We start from the raw sequence: 16,098 nt of genomic DNA, 5'->3' as shown, positions 1-16,098 counted from the left end.
ATGTAACAATTAAACGCGAGAACTAAAATGAGAAAACAAGTTTTGAATGACCGAATGTGATCGAAATTCTTTTTTTTTTCTTCTTTTTGAAACAAAGTCTGTCCCTAAAACGCTAGAGGTTTTTCCATCGAGTGCCAGGCAGCTTCTGGCGCGGAATCTGCCGAAAGACGAAGCCGGAAGTGACGGTCTGCGCCGCGGGGAAGCATCTTGCGCCGTCTGCGTACTCTTTGGACATAAACCGACTGCTCCCGCGACATTTTCGGCACTGCATCATCAGCGCTGACGTGGGAGCTGCGTGGCGTGGCGTGGCGTGGCGTCCACCCGCCTGTCACCGGTGACGAGGCACACGACGTAAAACTCGGGTAAGTCGGAGCAAAGCTGCCGCCTTTCGCCCGGCGCCAGTCCGCAGGAGCGCGGCGGAAACGGCCGGCCGGGAGCCGCGTTGCGCGTCTGGGAATGACAAAGTTTGTCGCGCCGGTCGGGAGGCGAACGGAGCTTCTCTCTTCCAATGTGCGTCAAGACGCGCACGGGGGGCGGAAGCGCACTTTCAAAATAAAACGCCAAACCTCCTCGTTGTGCGGGGAAGTAGGTCAGAGAGACGTCGTCGGCGGCGGCGGCGGCGGGGAGCCTCTCCGTCACCGCGGCGCGATCACAAACAGCCGACGCTTGAATTCGACACGGCGGCGCAACTTGTGCGTCAGCGAGGAAACCAAAGACAGCTTTGCTTTTTCTACCGGCCAAAACTAATCACGAAAACACGACAGTTGGATCAAACCGAGTGGAAATCGGTTGAGGGACAGGAGACCGAGCGAGGAAAGGGGATCCTGTAAGAGACGCGAGAGGAAATCACACAAGATACAACTCAAAGTGTCCAAAGCTGGGAGAATTAAAAAGAAATGGGAAAGAATGACGGCTGGCGGACATCAGAAGGGACAGTGTGTGCATTTCTTCCCGTAAAGTTTTGAAAATAAACCCCAGCCGTAAAGTGAGACATGGATCAGGACATGATGGCTTGTCCTCAGGTCTGTCCAACCTGACATGAACTACACTTTTCACCTAAAGATCCAGACAAATGTAAATACAGCACTTAAACAGGGGGGTCCTGTACAAAAAAAACATGAGAAAAAGTAACAAAAATTGAATTAAAATGCCTCCGAAAGAAATAATTCAGTGAACCTTAAAGAAGACAGAATGCATTAAAGTGAGAATCCTCATTTGACATTGAAAACTGGTAAATTAGCACACCGACATAAACCAGTCACTCACGCTACATGACAGAAAACACGATTTCAAACATTTATTTCATTCCACGGCAAAGAACGAAATGACGGCGTCGAGCGTTCAAACGGGCTCCGATGCTTCTGGACGGCCAGGACGCGTCGGATCTCCTGCCGCGGATCTGGTGCTTCCCAGAAACCCAGGGTTTCTTCTCTTTCTTCCGCTCCACCAGGACTTTCTTGGGTCCCGAGCTTCCAGAGGAACCTTTCAAAACATGCACGTCAATCACCTCAATCAAGGCCACCTGGTGGGCTGCTGCCAGCACACACACACATACACACACACACACAAACACACACACACTATTATTTTTTTTTTTAACTCAATATTATGGTGAATTCTTGTTGAAATCATGAATTTTCAGCTTTGCCACAACAAGAGGATTTCGAGAAGAATTCACCATGACCTGACCTGGAGGACCAAGAGCCCCCGCAGTCACTATTATGGTGTTAACACACACACACACACACACACACACTATTACTTTTGTTTTTAAACTCTACATTATAGTGTAAATGCACACGCACTATTTTTATTTTTAAACCCAGTATTATAGTGAAATCTTCTTGTCATGGAAACTGGACTTGAATTTCTTTCTTTGCAGCAACAAAAAGATTTCAACAACAATTCACCATGACCTGGAGGACTGAGAACCACACACACACACACATTTTATTTTAAAACTCAATTTAATAGAGTTAATACACACACACACGCAGGCATATATACATATATGTCTGTGTGTGTGTGTGTGTGTGTGTGTGTATGTATATAACTGTAATTGTAAGAGTTGCTGGTGCTAATATGTCCATGCATATCTATGATGAATCTATGATGAGGCGGCATGAAGGAGCATTGCAACATGTGACAGCCTCCGGGGCGTCCAGATCCCTCCTGGTGACAAAACCCACATGTTGTCCGAACAAACACCTGGAAAAACAAGGCTCTGCTCAGCGAAGCCTTTTTTGTCAGAGTTGGTCAATCTATTGATTTTTTTTTTTTTGAACCACAAACCAGTGATATCATCGTTTTTTTTTTTGTTTGTTTGTTTTTCCCCAACCGCTTCAGCCAGTGTCCAATTAGATTGTTTTTTTTTTTTCTTTTTTTTTTCTGAAAAGTCAAGTCCAAACACCAGGAGTGAGTAGTCAGTTCTCCCCAGCCGTGGTTCCTGTAACAACACGTGAAGAAATGTTGAAAAAGTGAGTCGCCTCGTACCTGGGAAAGATTCTCTAGTGAGAAACAGCAAGACTCTGACCTGGAAGCCTGCAAGAAAATATTAAAGTGGCTGAGAAATTCACTAAAGGTCCCAAGACATTGACCATCGAGGAGCAACAACTAGCTTAAAAAGACAGTTTATCTGCAACTTTTTATCCTAATGAATTTATTATCTTTAATAGATAGATGGATAGATGGATAGATAGATTGATGAATTCATCTTATTTCCGCCAGAGATCAAATAAAATCCTAAATGAAGCTCCCCAAAGTTATGCATTAAGAATTTCCAAAAAATGTGAATCCATGAACCAAGACTTAACAAAATGTTGTAAATTCATCAACAAGAAATTAACTTATAATTCATATTAAATTGTGAATTGGCAATAAAAATGTAAAGCAAAATCTAACTGAAAGTCAAAAAAACAACTGCAAATGATTCCTTTTTCTATGATTATTATCATTATCATTGGAATAATCATTGTTGTTACTGTTATTATCGTAGCAGGTCTTTAGGCTGAGCAACAATAACACAATAAATGAATATTTAGTAATGCCATGAGCTCCGAGTTTAACTGATTGCCATTTAGGTGAAAGTTAGCTGAGCAAACTGCATCGTTTTTTTTTTTAATTTATTCAAAGTTTCTAGTCTTCCGAGGTTGTTCATGTTTCATGTCAGGGTTAGTTATTAAATGTCTGCCGCTGCATGAAGGCTAAATTATCTGCGTCCGCTTTGCAGGGTTAATATGTAATTCCTGAGCGCCATCATTAATAACGCGCCTGTCCGTCCCTGTAGCCGAGAGATGACGGACGCCTCCGTGTCCCAGTCGGACAGCAGTTTGAACGCCCCGCCGACAGACATGGAGGAAAACCTGGGCGAGGCATCGCCCCCACCTTCGGCCCCTCCTCAAGTAAACACCAATCCCTTTCACTTTGCATTTCCAGCGTGGCATCTTATCCGGAGAGCATCGTTTGCGCACGAGGACGCTTTGTTCACAGACATGTTATCTGTTTGTTCACGCCAGACTTAAACGCAAGGCCGCCTTGCTGCCAAAGCATGAATTTGCGCGAAAGCCGTAGGAAGAGGTGGAAATAAATCTCCGTCAGGCATCTGGAAAAGCCTGACGCCTGGTTTCGCCACAGGAAATGTTGCATGGTGCTTCATGTCAAAAAGTAAAGAAGTGACTCTATCGCAATCGGCAGCTAGTTCTGTCTTTTGGAAGTTCCTCCTTTACGTTGGGCTGATTTACACAGTTTTCAAAATCTTGTCTACTTTGATAAAGGATCATCTAAATGTTCCCGTACGTTGCGTCAACGTCAACGTTCTGACACGGATGATCGCTAGCCTGAATGTTTGCTACTCGCTTTAGCAAATTCTCTTGTTTCACAAATCTGCCCGTCTGTGTGGATATCAAGCTTGTGTGTGTGTGTGTGTGTGTGTGTGTGTGTGTGTGTGTGTGTACACTCAACATTAGAATCAATCTGGAAAAAGGCCTCTGAATATTTCCATTGACCATTCATGCTGGCAGGGTTCTCCTGGGGTCGCGGTGGTCCAGCTGCCTGAGGGCCACATGGTCCAAGTCCAAGGTGTGATCCAGGCCCCTCAGACCTCCGTCATACAGTCGCCCCACGGCCAGACTCTTGAGGTGAGAGTGTGTTTGCCGTCTTCTTCTTCTTCTTCTTCTTGACACCTGGCTGCTTCGAAGGGCATTCGGGGCCTTTCCACCGCCCACCTACATGAAAATCGCGGTCCCGCTGTCAGCCTTCAGGTCCCGCTTGGTTCACGAGTCAAAAAAATAGATCTCCAACACCTGTGGTTTTAAATGTGCCTTATTTTGGGATGTATCATTTTAGTTCATCTGATGATTGTACAAAATGATCAGGGTGTGAATAACAAAAGATGACCGGTTGACTTTTTTTGTTTTGTTTTTTTAATCAGGAATTACAGGACAAATAATGATTACATTTTTTTTTCCAAACTCATAAAAAACTAGATTATGTGATCAGAAAATGACCGAAAAGCAGCAATAAATGACCTTAAAATCCAAAAAATGTAACCCCTCTTTGTACAAAACATGATTTGAATGGAAATAACCGCGGGACAGAAGTACTCTTCATCATGATAAAGTTTGTCTGTTTCCTCACAACACCCGACCGCTAACCAAGATGACACCAAACAGACTGAAGTTCCAGCGATTCAGTTTTATCTGTGAGAAACCATCTGCTTTCCATCAGGTCCGTCAGGAAATTGAGAAAAGTGCAGCGTTCTGCGGGTCTCGGGGCGAAGCCGTCCGGACCAGGTGCAGACACTCATACACTCGGATCCCGAGACCCGGTAGCCTTAAAAACCGGGATGACCCGCGCCGGTGACATGTTGCGGCGTGCACGTTGGTTGTGTTCCCGGTCTCCGGCGTGCACTGGCGTGTGGATTTTACCTCCATGTGTAGGAGAAAGTGTCATGTAGTAACGGGAGCCATGAGAGCGGCGGCGGCTTAACCTTGGCAGTCAGGAGACGTTGTGGCGTCTGAGCGGCGAAGGCAGCCTCAGAAAACCGCCGGATCAGGGACGTTGAGCGTCAGGAAACGTCCCGTGGTTTTTATCTCAGCGTTGTGGTGAAGACGGAAGGCCGTCTCTGCTCTGTTTGAAACAGGAAACCAACAGACTGTGGATGCACAACAAAAGAAATCCCTGCAAGTAATCGAGGAACATCGTATTTAGACCCGATGGACGTTTAAGGCAACGCTAGTACAGTAGCTGGTCGCTGAATTTCCTCACGATTTCAACCGCGCGGCTAATCCATGAACTTTTTTGAGGCGAACGAGCTTCACGTCGCCAAAACATCGATCCTCGCCGCATCGGGCCCATGAAATGTGCGTGAAATTCTGAGGCCGTTCAATTCCGATGGTAAAAGAAGACAACTTGAATGGTTTTAGGATTTAGGAAAAAGACCAAGATAGACACCGGCTGGGGGACTTTAGGATGGACTTTTCCCCGTCTTATTTATGATTCATTTTTATCATCAGCCGTGTTTATTCACTTATTTTTTTTAGTCATGTGTGGCTTATATTCAGATGCGCTCAATAGTGTGGAAATTATGGTCATTTTTTTGGAGTTGATGGCTATGCTGATATTTGCCCGTTAAAAAAAAAATCAGGCGTTCATATGAGCTAATATGGTGTCCATATGGGAACGAAGACTCGGATTGGATCGTTCACATATTTATTTCAGATCTTTTCTGGTGCATCTTTGAAAAAACGGCTTGCTGATAAAATGGGCTGAGTCATTGCAAACAAAGTACCTATGCATATATATTGTATATCTATCTATCTATCTATCTATCTATCTATCCATCCATCTATCTATTCCTGTAAATCCTCTGTTTCTTGAAATAGTCAGATATCAGTGAGGTTTTCATCTGCGTGTCACAAATCCCACCTGGATCTTTGCATGATATGCAAAGCGTCATTGGCCCCGGCGTCTGTTTTGCAGCCGGTCTGGAGTTCCACGGGATGATCAGCACGCCGCCTCAACTGTAGCGTCGCCCCTTTATTGCGATGGTGTAAAAGACAAGCCTTCTCCCGGGACTAACCTATGAGTCATTCTTTGCCTTTCCTTTAGTTTTCTTTTTGTGTTTTATCAAATCCCGAATCGATGCAAACTAAATTGGTCTCTGGCCAGAGTCTTATTCAAATGATCAGCGTGGCAGCGATTCCTCCGGGGCCGAATATAACAGCCATGTCCTTTCAAACGCTCTCCTTTTTGGCAAATGTTGAGCAGCCAGTTGAAAATGTACTTTCAAAACGGAGGGCTTATCGAATGATACTGTTTGACACTTGTGTTTTTTTCTGTTTTTTTTTTTAATCTATTTGTTTGTTTTGTTTTTTACTGTGCATTTTTTTTACGCGTCCATTCGAGAGAACCCAACACAGGATCCGGACGTCCCTTAGAATATCGTCCTGTTCTCTCCAGGTCGCCACCGAGCCGGAGTCGGAGGGCGACGGTTCGGTCGCAGACACGCAGAAGAGACGGGAGATTCTGTCCAGGCGTCCGTCTTATCGGTCAGAGCCCGTCATCAGTAAACAAGAGCCAGATAAACGGCCAAAAAGACAGTTCGCAATGCCGAGGGGGTTTTCTAGATCGCCCTCTCATTTCTTCGCAGGAAGATCTTCAACGAGCTGTCGTCGGAGTCGCCCTCCATCCCGAGAATAGAGGAGGAGAAGATGGAGGAGGACGAGGCGCCGCCGACGTCCAGCGAGGCCTCGGTGTCGCCGCCGCCCTCCATCTACCAGACCAGCACGGGACAATATAGTCAGTTACTGTCGTTACGTTTCCTTTACTGATTGTGTTCAGATAGAAAAAAAAACAAGTTTATAATCTGCGTTACACCACACCGGGTCCCTCTGTTCGCTTTGCATTTCATGACAATGTTACACACAGAATTTTCCCAACATCAGCAAACAGATACGAGGGTGAAATCTTACATGTTAAGGCACAAATACGGGAAATACACTCGGAAATATACGAAAATAAAAACGTCGACAAAAACCAAAAATCTGAACGAGGCCGTTTGTTACTAACATGTATTTTGAGTCTTATCAGACAGAATTAAAAAAAAGACCACGAAATGATAAACAAATGAATTATAATGAAGAGTGACATGCTTAAAGCACTCAGGAGCACATGAAGAGTTACAAATCATACAAATAAAATATATAGCTTAATATAATATAATAGCTTTTCCAATCATTTATTTTGAAAAGTGTGCCGTACGCCATATCAGACCGACAGAGACATACATGTACGGGACCAGAACGACTCCCGTGAAGGGAGATACATCAAACCTCATTTCAAAGAAAAACAAGATGACGAGGGTTGGGGTTTGTGTGTCGCGACCTTCTCTTACTTCTGTTTTCCAAGTGACTGTCTTACATCGATCTATTAATAGGTAAAACAAGGCCATTTTCATTTTTGGTTTCCAATTCCTGAGCGACCGAGAAACAGTTGTTACCCTCAAACCGAAAGCGAGTCACAAACCTTCTCGTGAGCCGACGCTCCTCGGCGGTCGTAAACTCCGTGGAAGCGGCGATTTGGCCGTCGGACTCTTTCGGTGTTTTTCAACAGGCGGCGACACTCAGGATAAAAACCTCCCTCACGTCCCCGATGTTCCCTCTTGACTCCTCAGTCGCCATCGCCCAGGGCAGAGCCATCCAGCTGACCGGCCCCGGGGCCGAAGCCTTCCAGGGGGGCCAGACGCTGACCGTGGCCGGCTCGGCGGCCCCTCAGCCCGGAGCCGCCGTCCTGCAGTGCGCGGCCCGGCCCGGGGACACGCCTCAGCAGTTCTACATCCAGGGAGGACAGGTGGTCATCCAAGGTAGGCTCAACCTGGCAGAAACGGTTATTTTATTGATCGGTCGTCGCCTTACTGGGAAACGATATCATGGATTGTTCTCAGGCTAAAACTAATAGATAAACAGGACCGTTTCTGCTGACTTGCTGAATGAAAATGCCAATATGACATTTGCTCGGGGGTCTTTGTTACGGAGCAAAAGTACATGAACATCAGCGGGACGTATCGGAGCTTTTTTCGATCGCAGAAATGCTTGCGATGTCCTCTGATTACGCCTCACTTGGTTTACTTTTTTATGCCTCCGGTAGCGTATCTGATGAGATCTTCATGTCGCCGATCGCCGTTCAGCTTTACGACGGCGATCCGGATCACGTCAGCGTTTTCATTGACGATAAATGTCGATGGGTGTTTCCCGGACGCCCTCGGGTTACCGACCGAGAAACGCCTCATCGAGCTTAAATGAAACTACAGGGAAGACTGTGTTCATTCATTACCGGCGGTGTTGTTTTTGAATATTTTGAAGATGCAGCTTCTTGAATTTATTTACCGTCGCAGCTTCAATGTAAAGCAGCAAGTCAGTAAAACTGAGGGACGTCTGGAGCGCCGTTGAAAAGAAAGCAGTGCGGTCCAAATACCCAGTATCTCACATAATCGTGCGATGAAGTAAATGTACTTTTAAAACCCCCCGGCCAAAGTCATTATTTATATTGTCGGAGGAGGTGGAAACAGATCGTATAAAAGCAAATGATTTTTCTCCGCTGCTCCCAAAGTGCCGGGTCCGGGCGCTCAACAGTTTGCACGGCGGCCGCTTGGGACACAATATCCTCTTGTTTGTCGAGCGTCTCTCCTTCGGTTGCGTCACCGGAGCTAAAAATACGCCCACGCCCCCCCCTTCGCTGCCCCTTCCCTCCCCGGCTCCTCCCCCTTCCTCCCTCCCGGCACGCCGCTTCTCTGCCTCAGCTTCTGATCCACATGGGGAGGCGGGAGGCGGGAGGCGGGGGGAGGGGAGGGGGGGGGCTCATCTAATCCGACGTCTTTCACTGACTTCAGCGGGCAGGAGTGATGTCATTGTGATGTCAATGCCCGTAATTGTAATCCGGCCGCAAAGTTGCCGAGCGCCGGCGCTGATGCAGAATTAGCCGAGCGGCGGGGGGGAAGGAGACGCCGAAGCCACGGGAATAAGAGTAGGAGAGCGCTTCAGTTGGCAGAGGTGTTTGTGCCGCCGCGGTGCTGGATTATTGGAACCGAGAGATGGCCGTGACCGGGGACGAGACTGAGTCAGGTACTTTGTTTTGGTCGTTGTTTTGTTTCCGTCCGGTGCAAAAGTGCGCCGGCTGGTGTCAGCGGGTGTTTATTTCCCTCGCGACACCTGCCGTCGCGTTTCCCGGACGAATGTCTCCGACGCGGGAACGGGTTCCAGTCGCTTAAGCCTTTCAAGATGACTATCTTTGTCAGCGAAAGGGTGCAAACGCTTGGCGGTCTTTTCTCTTTTGGACACGGAGCGCGGCGACGGCTCGGGGGCCAAAAGAAGGGGGAAGAAAAACCAAACGAGCTCTTTTACGCCGCTTCCAGTCTGTACAGACCAGCTTTCTCAGAGCCAGGCGCTCCGGCGGTTGTCAGGCAGAAAGCCCAGCAAAAGGGGGAGGTGTGTGTGTGAGAGTGTGAGTGTGTGTTTGTGCGCGCGGGGGCGGGGGAGGCGGCGGGGGGTGAAGGTATTTGCTGGTTTGACGTCACTCCGGTTTCCTGGAACAGAGGCCGGGCGAGAGAGAATGCAAAGTGAGACGCACTCGCTGACGTCAGCGGGGCCAGTCACTGTTATCACAGGGAGGGGAAGGGGAGCATTGTGTGTGTGTGTGTGTGTGTGTGTGTGTGTGCGCACCTGCCACACATACGTGCTCTGTGTCAGTGTGTGTTTACGAGCGTGGACGTGAACTTCTCGGGAACAGAGTGAAGTAGAGAAGCCGTCATAGCGAGAGCCGGGAGTCAGAGGTGAACGGCTGAGTCATCTGCAATGACTAAACTCAAATTACACATTAACCACTTCCAGAAAGACGCCTGCTTCCTTTTTTTCTGCCATCTGTGTCACTTTTACCCCGCGCCGTACAATAGATCGCCCGTGATCCGAGGACGACGTTCTCGCAAAACATGAACTCTCATAAATTTAGAGGAAGGAGGGCAAACAGGTGGATTTTGTTTGTTTCTTTTTTATTTTCCCCTCCCTTTAAAAAAGACTGTTCTTGTTCCCCGGAGGCTCTTGTTATTTTGCTTTGTGGTCACCTAAAATCTGATTTTGTGGCGTCGCCTTGTTTCCTAATAATGGTCATGAGATCTGTTCCAAAAGAACTTGCCAGAAGAGAAAACAACTCAGCAAAAAGTGTTTATTCATATGCTATGGATGAGGTTGTTTTCCTTTTTGAGACGGGGGTTCCAGTCACGGTTTGTCCTCTGTGACGCAGAAGATCCAGGGCCAGAAGTAAGCAGAAGCGAAACATGTCTTTTGTAAGAGGAGATCAACGAAACCGGGGCCACGTCAGCGTCACGGTGGCCCTCAAAGGGCCTCACGGAACTGAACCAGGGTGAAGGGAACGCAGTGTAATGGAAAATAAATGTAATTACTCCTTCATGTTAAATAACTCTGAATTTATGACTCATTCAAATCCAACATGTTCCATCTGCATCAACTCTTCTCCTCCTGGACATTTGGGCATCATTTGATCATTTTCTCAGTTCTTCTTGTTGGAAATGTCATGGACGTGGATGCGCTGCGATCTAATGGCGGGCGCCGTCACTGTGCGGGTCACATGATCGGCGTGAGTGATGAGAAATGTAGTTGATGGTTAACGCAAGGGTTTGACCGCTTCACTTTGAGCCAATCAGACCTTTTTTAGACGTTCTGACGGGCCACATACGACGACGTGGCGGCCGCATTTGGCCCGCCGGCCTCGAATTTGACACGTGTGAATGTCAAATAACAAAAAAAAATGAAATAAAACGAAATACATAAATATGCATCATGACGGTAATCTAAAAACATATATAGATACGAGATAAAATCAGCAAATCAGCACGGGCAAAAGTTCTTTCTTACAAAAAAAGCATTTTCTGTGACAGCCACAAGTAGCGTTGAGTTCATCTTCTACTCGACGAAGTGCGAGTCGTATTCATTTCCAATGTGATAAATGTCAAAAAGTAGTTTGCTGGAGGTTTAACGGGCCCTTCGGGGTTTAAATGAGCCGCAAAAAAACAAAACCAGGTCGTCCATGTTCTTTTAGACTTCTCCATCTTTCCACAAGTGCGGCCAGTTGAGGACGGCTGGTCACCAGGACGGTACAGAGGAAACTCACCTCTTCAGGCAGGAGGCTCTCACAGGGCGCAACCGGGCCTGCAAAATATTTAAAGTTCGAAAACATTTGTGGAAATGTCGGAGTTTGAAATGTCACTAAAAGACGCAGGGGCAGGGACGGTAATGAGACAGCAACTATCAGATTCATTTCCTGTTTAATTCATTTACTTTTTACTGAATTTCAAGCCTGAATATTTGACTTCCGATCTGCGCAGCCGCCACCGGAGACATACCCGCCTACCAGCTGAGGTCCCCGAACTCAGGTCTGGCCCAAAGCATCGTGATGGCGGCATCGCCGGGCACCACGCATAGCCCTTCGTCGCAGCACGCAGAGGAGATCACCCGCAAGAGGGAGGTCCGGCTGATGAAGAACAGGTAGGACGTTCGCTCTCCCTCCGTGTCCTGAAACATTACAGTTCAGGGAACTCAAAACAAAATGTTAAGACACTTGGATGTGGAGTGGAAACCCATCCTTCTGGGGCTCAGCGCTCGGACGCACGGGCATGAACAATGGAGCCGAATCATTTTACCCTATGCTTTTTGGAGGGGACGAGGGGGGGTTGCAAAGAATTAGGGTAAACAATTTTGTTTGGATTTCAACGAGCCAAAGGTAAGTCAGAGTTTTGAACGGAAAATCAGTCTGACTTTTTAAAATGTGAAACACGGTGTGAAAATTTATCTCAAAATCAGGAAGATAGCCTTTGTCAATGAGCAGGTAGCTGAGTAAGAGTAAATTGCAAAAAAAAACAAAAAACATGAAAGATAAAGTAGTTTAATTTGCAAGAAATGAGTTGAAAGCAATCCAGTAAAAATCAGCAAGCAATTTAAGTGAACCTGTGAAGTCACAAAATGAGACTATAACTCTGAAAAAGACACGAGACAAATACAAAGACCGTGGAAAAGTTTGTAAAATTCAAGTTAAAATGATCAGAAAATCATGGAGAAATGACTAAAATATGATAAAAAATAGCTGTCGTCCGTTGCCATTTTTTCCATCTTTGGTGCCAGTTTCTGGACCTGAAAGTCGGACTGTAGAAACGTTGTCACGCCGTGTGGAAGCCGCGGGCGGTGCCGCCTCATTCAGCGCCGCCTCATTCAGCGCCATGAACCGCAAACAAACAATCAGACGTTTCGGTCCGTCCAGGGGCGGAGCTCCGTGTCGTGGGAACTTTGAAACGTTACTTCCGTCAAAACATGATTGTATCCAGATCAAGAAAAACAAATAAAAACTACCAAGATGAATGTGGCAGCAGCGGATGAACAAGAAACCGTTGAAAAACATCTGCCGTCTCCCTCGGTCCGTGCGAGCTTGCATATTTTAGCACGGAGGAGGAATTAGTTGTTCATGCGGAGACTCAACATTTTCCTTTGCTCTGCTTTCTCTCCTCTCCAGGGAGGCAGCCCGCGAATGCCGCAGAAAAAAGAAAGAGTACGTCAAATGTCTGGAAAACCGCGTGGCCGTGCTGGAAAACCAAAACAAGACCCTGATCGAGGAGCTGAAGGCACTGAAGGACATTTACTGTCACAAACCCGAGTAACGGGCGCTCGGCGGCGCCCTTTTACCGACTGCTGCATCAAAACAAAGGAAAAAAAAAAAAAAAAGAAAAGACTCCGGAACAAAAACCGCTTCGACCGTCTTTGTTTCCCCGCTCACTCAGGCCCGGCTCGCGCCCAAGTCAGAAGGAAGTCGAGTCACTTGAGCTTGCCGTTTTTTCGCTCTCGTTCGTATGTGGTGCGTTTTTGCATGTGAAGCCTCAAGTGTCCTGCGCACTCTTGCTCGCCGTCGGCGCCGTGCACCCAGACAATGAGCCGAGAAGCCGAGTCAGAGGAAGAGGAAACGCAGGTGCTTCCTGAATACGTAGAGCTCCGAAAAAGAAACGATCGCCGCGTCTCTGAGGTCCGACAAAGTTTAGATGCAACACCAGCCTAATGAGTCAGCCTGACCTGGATAAATGCCATTTCTTTTTTCATTCATTCTTAAACGTTCGGTGGTTTCCCTCATTCCTTCCCGAACAGAAACATGTCAGTGAGTCAGCTACGTTTTGTCAACTTCATTTCTCGGTTGTAAAAAAGGGGAGCGTCCGCCAATGTTTGTTTGGGTTTTCTTTTGTTTTGTTTTTCAGACCAGATCGTAAGACATGATCTGCAAAAGCCCAGAAGAATAATTTAAGTCATTAATATTATTATTGTGTTTGAAATTTTGGAGCCGGACCGCTCTCTAATCTCGTCTCCAAGGGTCCACAGAGTTTTGCACCCAACTGCTTGAAGACTGGCAGATGCACTTCCTGAAAGCAAAGCGCGCCCGTCTGTCTGAAACTCGCCTCCGAAGGCGAGGTAGAACTTGTCCTTCATGCTCTGCAGAGGAACCCACCCGATTGTCGCTGATCCCATAGCCGATCGGTCGAGCACAATAACAGCGACCGGCGGGTTTTGGGGGAAAAAATAGATAAATAACTACGTAGCCCGTTTGCTCGCGTCACATCAGCAATTTCTGTTTCAAACGACGACGCGCGATTCATCCTGCGCTGCAAAGCATTCGGGTCTAATTAAAAACCAATTTCCAGAATCCGAGTAACCAACAAGAACCCGGAACAGCCATTTTGCCAATATCAGTATTATTCAAGACCAATTCATTTAAAGTTAATTGCCGAGACAAAAGGGAAAAAAATGCATCCGAAACCCGGAGAAAGCCAAAACGACATGTTTATTTGCTTTGATGTCAGAATAAACCTGCCGATTGGCATATACATATATATATATATCAGTGCACGGAAAAGTTATTTTCCTTTTTTACCATTGGATAAACAACAAGTCCAAATTCCAGGGAAATCAGTCGTATCAACAAGTCATCCATTTGTATCGATGATAATATTTGGGCGCTCGCGTTGCCACGGTGAAGGATGTAAAACGTTATTTTAATCTGCTGAAGATCACTTTGAAAGGTTTCGCTTGTCCGTTTCCATGACTACTGAAGTCGGCGTGGACGGTTTGTCTCTATGTGACGGCCCGGCGGCCCGAGCGCGTTTACACGTGCGCCCCAAAACCGGGTTGTACCATTGTCTCTTAATTCAAGTGGTCACATTCGCAACCCAGATTCTGCCCGATATTATATTTGTATTTATTTGGTGGACATTTTCAAAGTAAGCTCTGTTTTTCCCTGTGTGTGTGTTTGAAAATCATCCACTGTGTTTGTTACGTGCTTGATGAGAAATCGATCTGGTAACGAACGCATTTAAACAGGATTATTCTCACACCCCGACTTGTTTGCCACCAAGGGATTATCGCGCGGCCGTGAACGCTCTGGGTGCGGGACGAACCGGGGACCAGCAGCAATAGAACCCGGAAACAGCCGCCGAGCTCCTTCAAACTGGACGGGCGGCCGCACGAGTCCCACGTCGGGGGTCGCCGGGGCCGGGGGGTCACCGGGTCAGGGGGTCACCGGGACCGGGGGGTCACCGGGTCAGGGGGGGTTCACCGGGACCGGGCGCACCGGTTCGCCCTCCTCCGTCGTCGGAAGGCACATAACTCACCGGACGCGAAACATTTTCTACTGGAGAATAACGGCGCCGTCATGCAGATGTTTTTGTTTTTTTATCGATGGATATCAATTGTGTAATGGCACTGTATTTGATCCTGGTTAGCTGTAAACATGCTCTGTTTAAAGGGTGATGCCAATTGTTTTTATTTTATTTTATTCTGCCGACTCTCTCGTCAATGTTACGATGGCAAGACCCGCTTTCCGCTTGAATAGATGTTCATTTTGTCCCACTGAATATCAGAGCCGGCCGATAGAGAATCCTAGAAATTGCACTCCGGCTATTTGGCCGCCGAAGCTCTTCAACCACCAGTGAGGTTTATAATTACCGTTCAGGCCCCGAAAAGAGCACGTTCTCGTGTCGCAGCCAAACAGCTCGTCATGGTTTGTTTTCACAAACCTCCCGCGAGAAGGCGGCCGGCGATGGCGTCCAGGTCTTTGATAACAACCCGCTGGGATTTCTCGCGGCGTCAGGTGGCTCCCTCTCTTACCAGGTGTCGTCTATTCAGTGTACTTCTTCATTTAGATTGTAAAAACCAAAACTATTTTTGTTTCTCTAATAAAATATTCAAATGTAACACGGAGTCCTACATGGCTTGCTTCTCACTCTTCCGTCTGCAGACTTGGGTTCGTGTAAGTATGGGAGCCGCAGAAAACACCATCCATCGGTGGCGATTCCGGGAGAGAGGTTGATTTACTTCCAAAATCAAGAAATGGTCCCATATCACGCTTATTTCCAGACAAACGTCTCCCAAGACAATGATGCTTGAAGTGTGTTGCTGGGCGACAGCGGCGCCGCGCTGTCTTTTTAACTGCAGCCTCTCCCAGGACTTCACCGCAAACATCTTCAGTGGAGGGAAAGATGGATTCTTCTCCAATCGTGAAATGCTTTTTGCCTCAGCGATCCGCTTCGCCGCCGAGTATGATGCTAGTATCTAGTATCTACTGATGCGGTGGCCCTCAGTCATGTCTTCTGTCCTTCGGGTTCCTTCTCCTGTCTTTCTAAATACTCCAGGGCTTGTCTTTTAATCCCGGGCTCTCGGTCTCTGAGTGGCCAAGCAGTTTTGAAGGCCTCATTGCATCCTTTGAGAGCCGCTTGCTGCACATGATGCAGAGCCGGCTTGGTATGTGGGAATTATCTACCAGGATAAAACCATATTTCAAGTAGAATTCCTGGTATCGTCTGTTAAAAGCTGTCTTTTTTTTGGAAGTAGGCTTTTCTCGTGTCTCCTCTCTGGGTCTTTTCCCCTTCGCAAACAAACCCTCCAAAGACGTCTGTTTCTTACTCATTTCGTTAGATTGTGGGTTCAATTTTGCCGCACAAGTGACCCAGACGTCACCGGGAGAATCATTTTTCAAAGTAAAGGTTTTTCAAAATAAAAG

At 47.1% G+C, this 16,098-nt stretch overlaps 1 protein-coding gene across 1 annotated transcript; it reads left to right on the top strand.

Moving 5' to 3' along the window:
- The first annotated feature begins 249 nt into the window (after nt 1–249).
- Nucleotides 250–15,293, top strand: crema (cAMP responsive element modulator a). The gene is made up of 10 exons (XM_086153153.1): nt 250–362; nt 1,451–1,525; nt 2,397–2,477; nt 3,287–3,401; nt 4,020–4,136; nt 6,460–6,548; nt 6,650–6,798; nt 7,673–7,861; nt 11,396–11,555; nt 12,574–15,293. Exons 3-10 carry the CDS (start codon nt 2,467–2,469, stop codon nt 12,716–12,718), a joined length of 975 nt encoding a protein of 324 aa, XP_086009279.1. The 5' UTR covers nt 250–362; nt 1,451–1,525; nt 2,397–2,466; the 3' UTR covers nt 12,719–15,293.
- The last annotated feature ends 805 nt before the right edge of the window (nt 15,294–16,098 follow it).

Source organism: Fistularia commersonii, chromosome 10, assembly GCF_037954325.1.
Source record: "Fistularia commersonii isolate RoL2024-O1a breed Wild chromosome 10, RoL_Fcom_v1.0, whole genome shotgun sequence".
Classification (NCBI taxonomy): Eukaryota; Metazoa; Chordata; class Actinopteri; order Syngnathiformes; family Fistulariidae; genus Fistularia; species Fistularia commersonii.
This window is presented reverse-complemented; position numbering and strand designations above follow the sequence as displayed.

Bases quoted from the DNA above. Each gene is read 5' to 3' on its own strand.
- crema (XM_086153153.1), top strand. The intron at 6,549-6,649 runs GTCAGAGCCCGT...ATTTCTTCGCAG, and splicing joins TCCAGGCGTCCGTCTTATCG to GAAGATCTTCAACGAGCTGT. The intron at 11,556-12,573 runs GTAGGACGTTCG...TCTCCTCTCCAG, and splicing joins GTCCGGCTGATGAAGAACAG to GGAGGCAGCCCGCGAATGCC.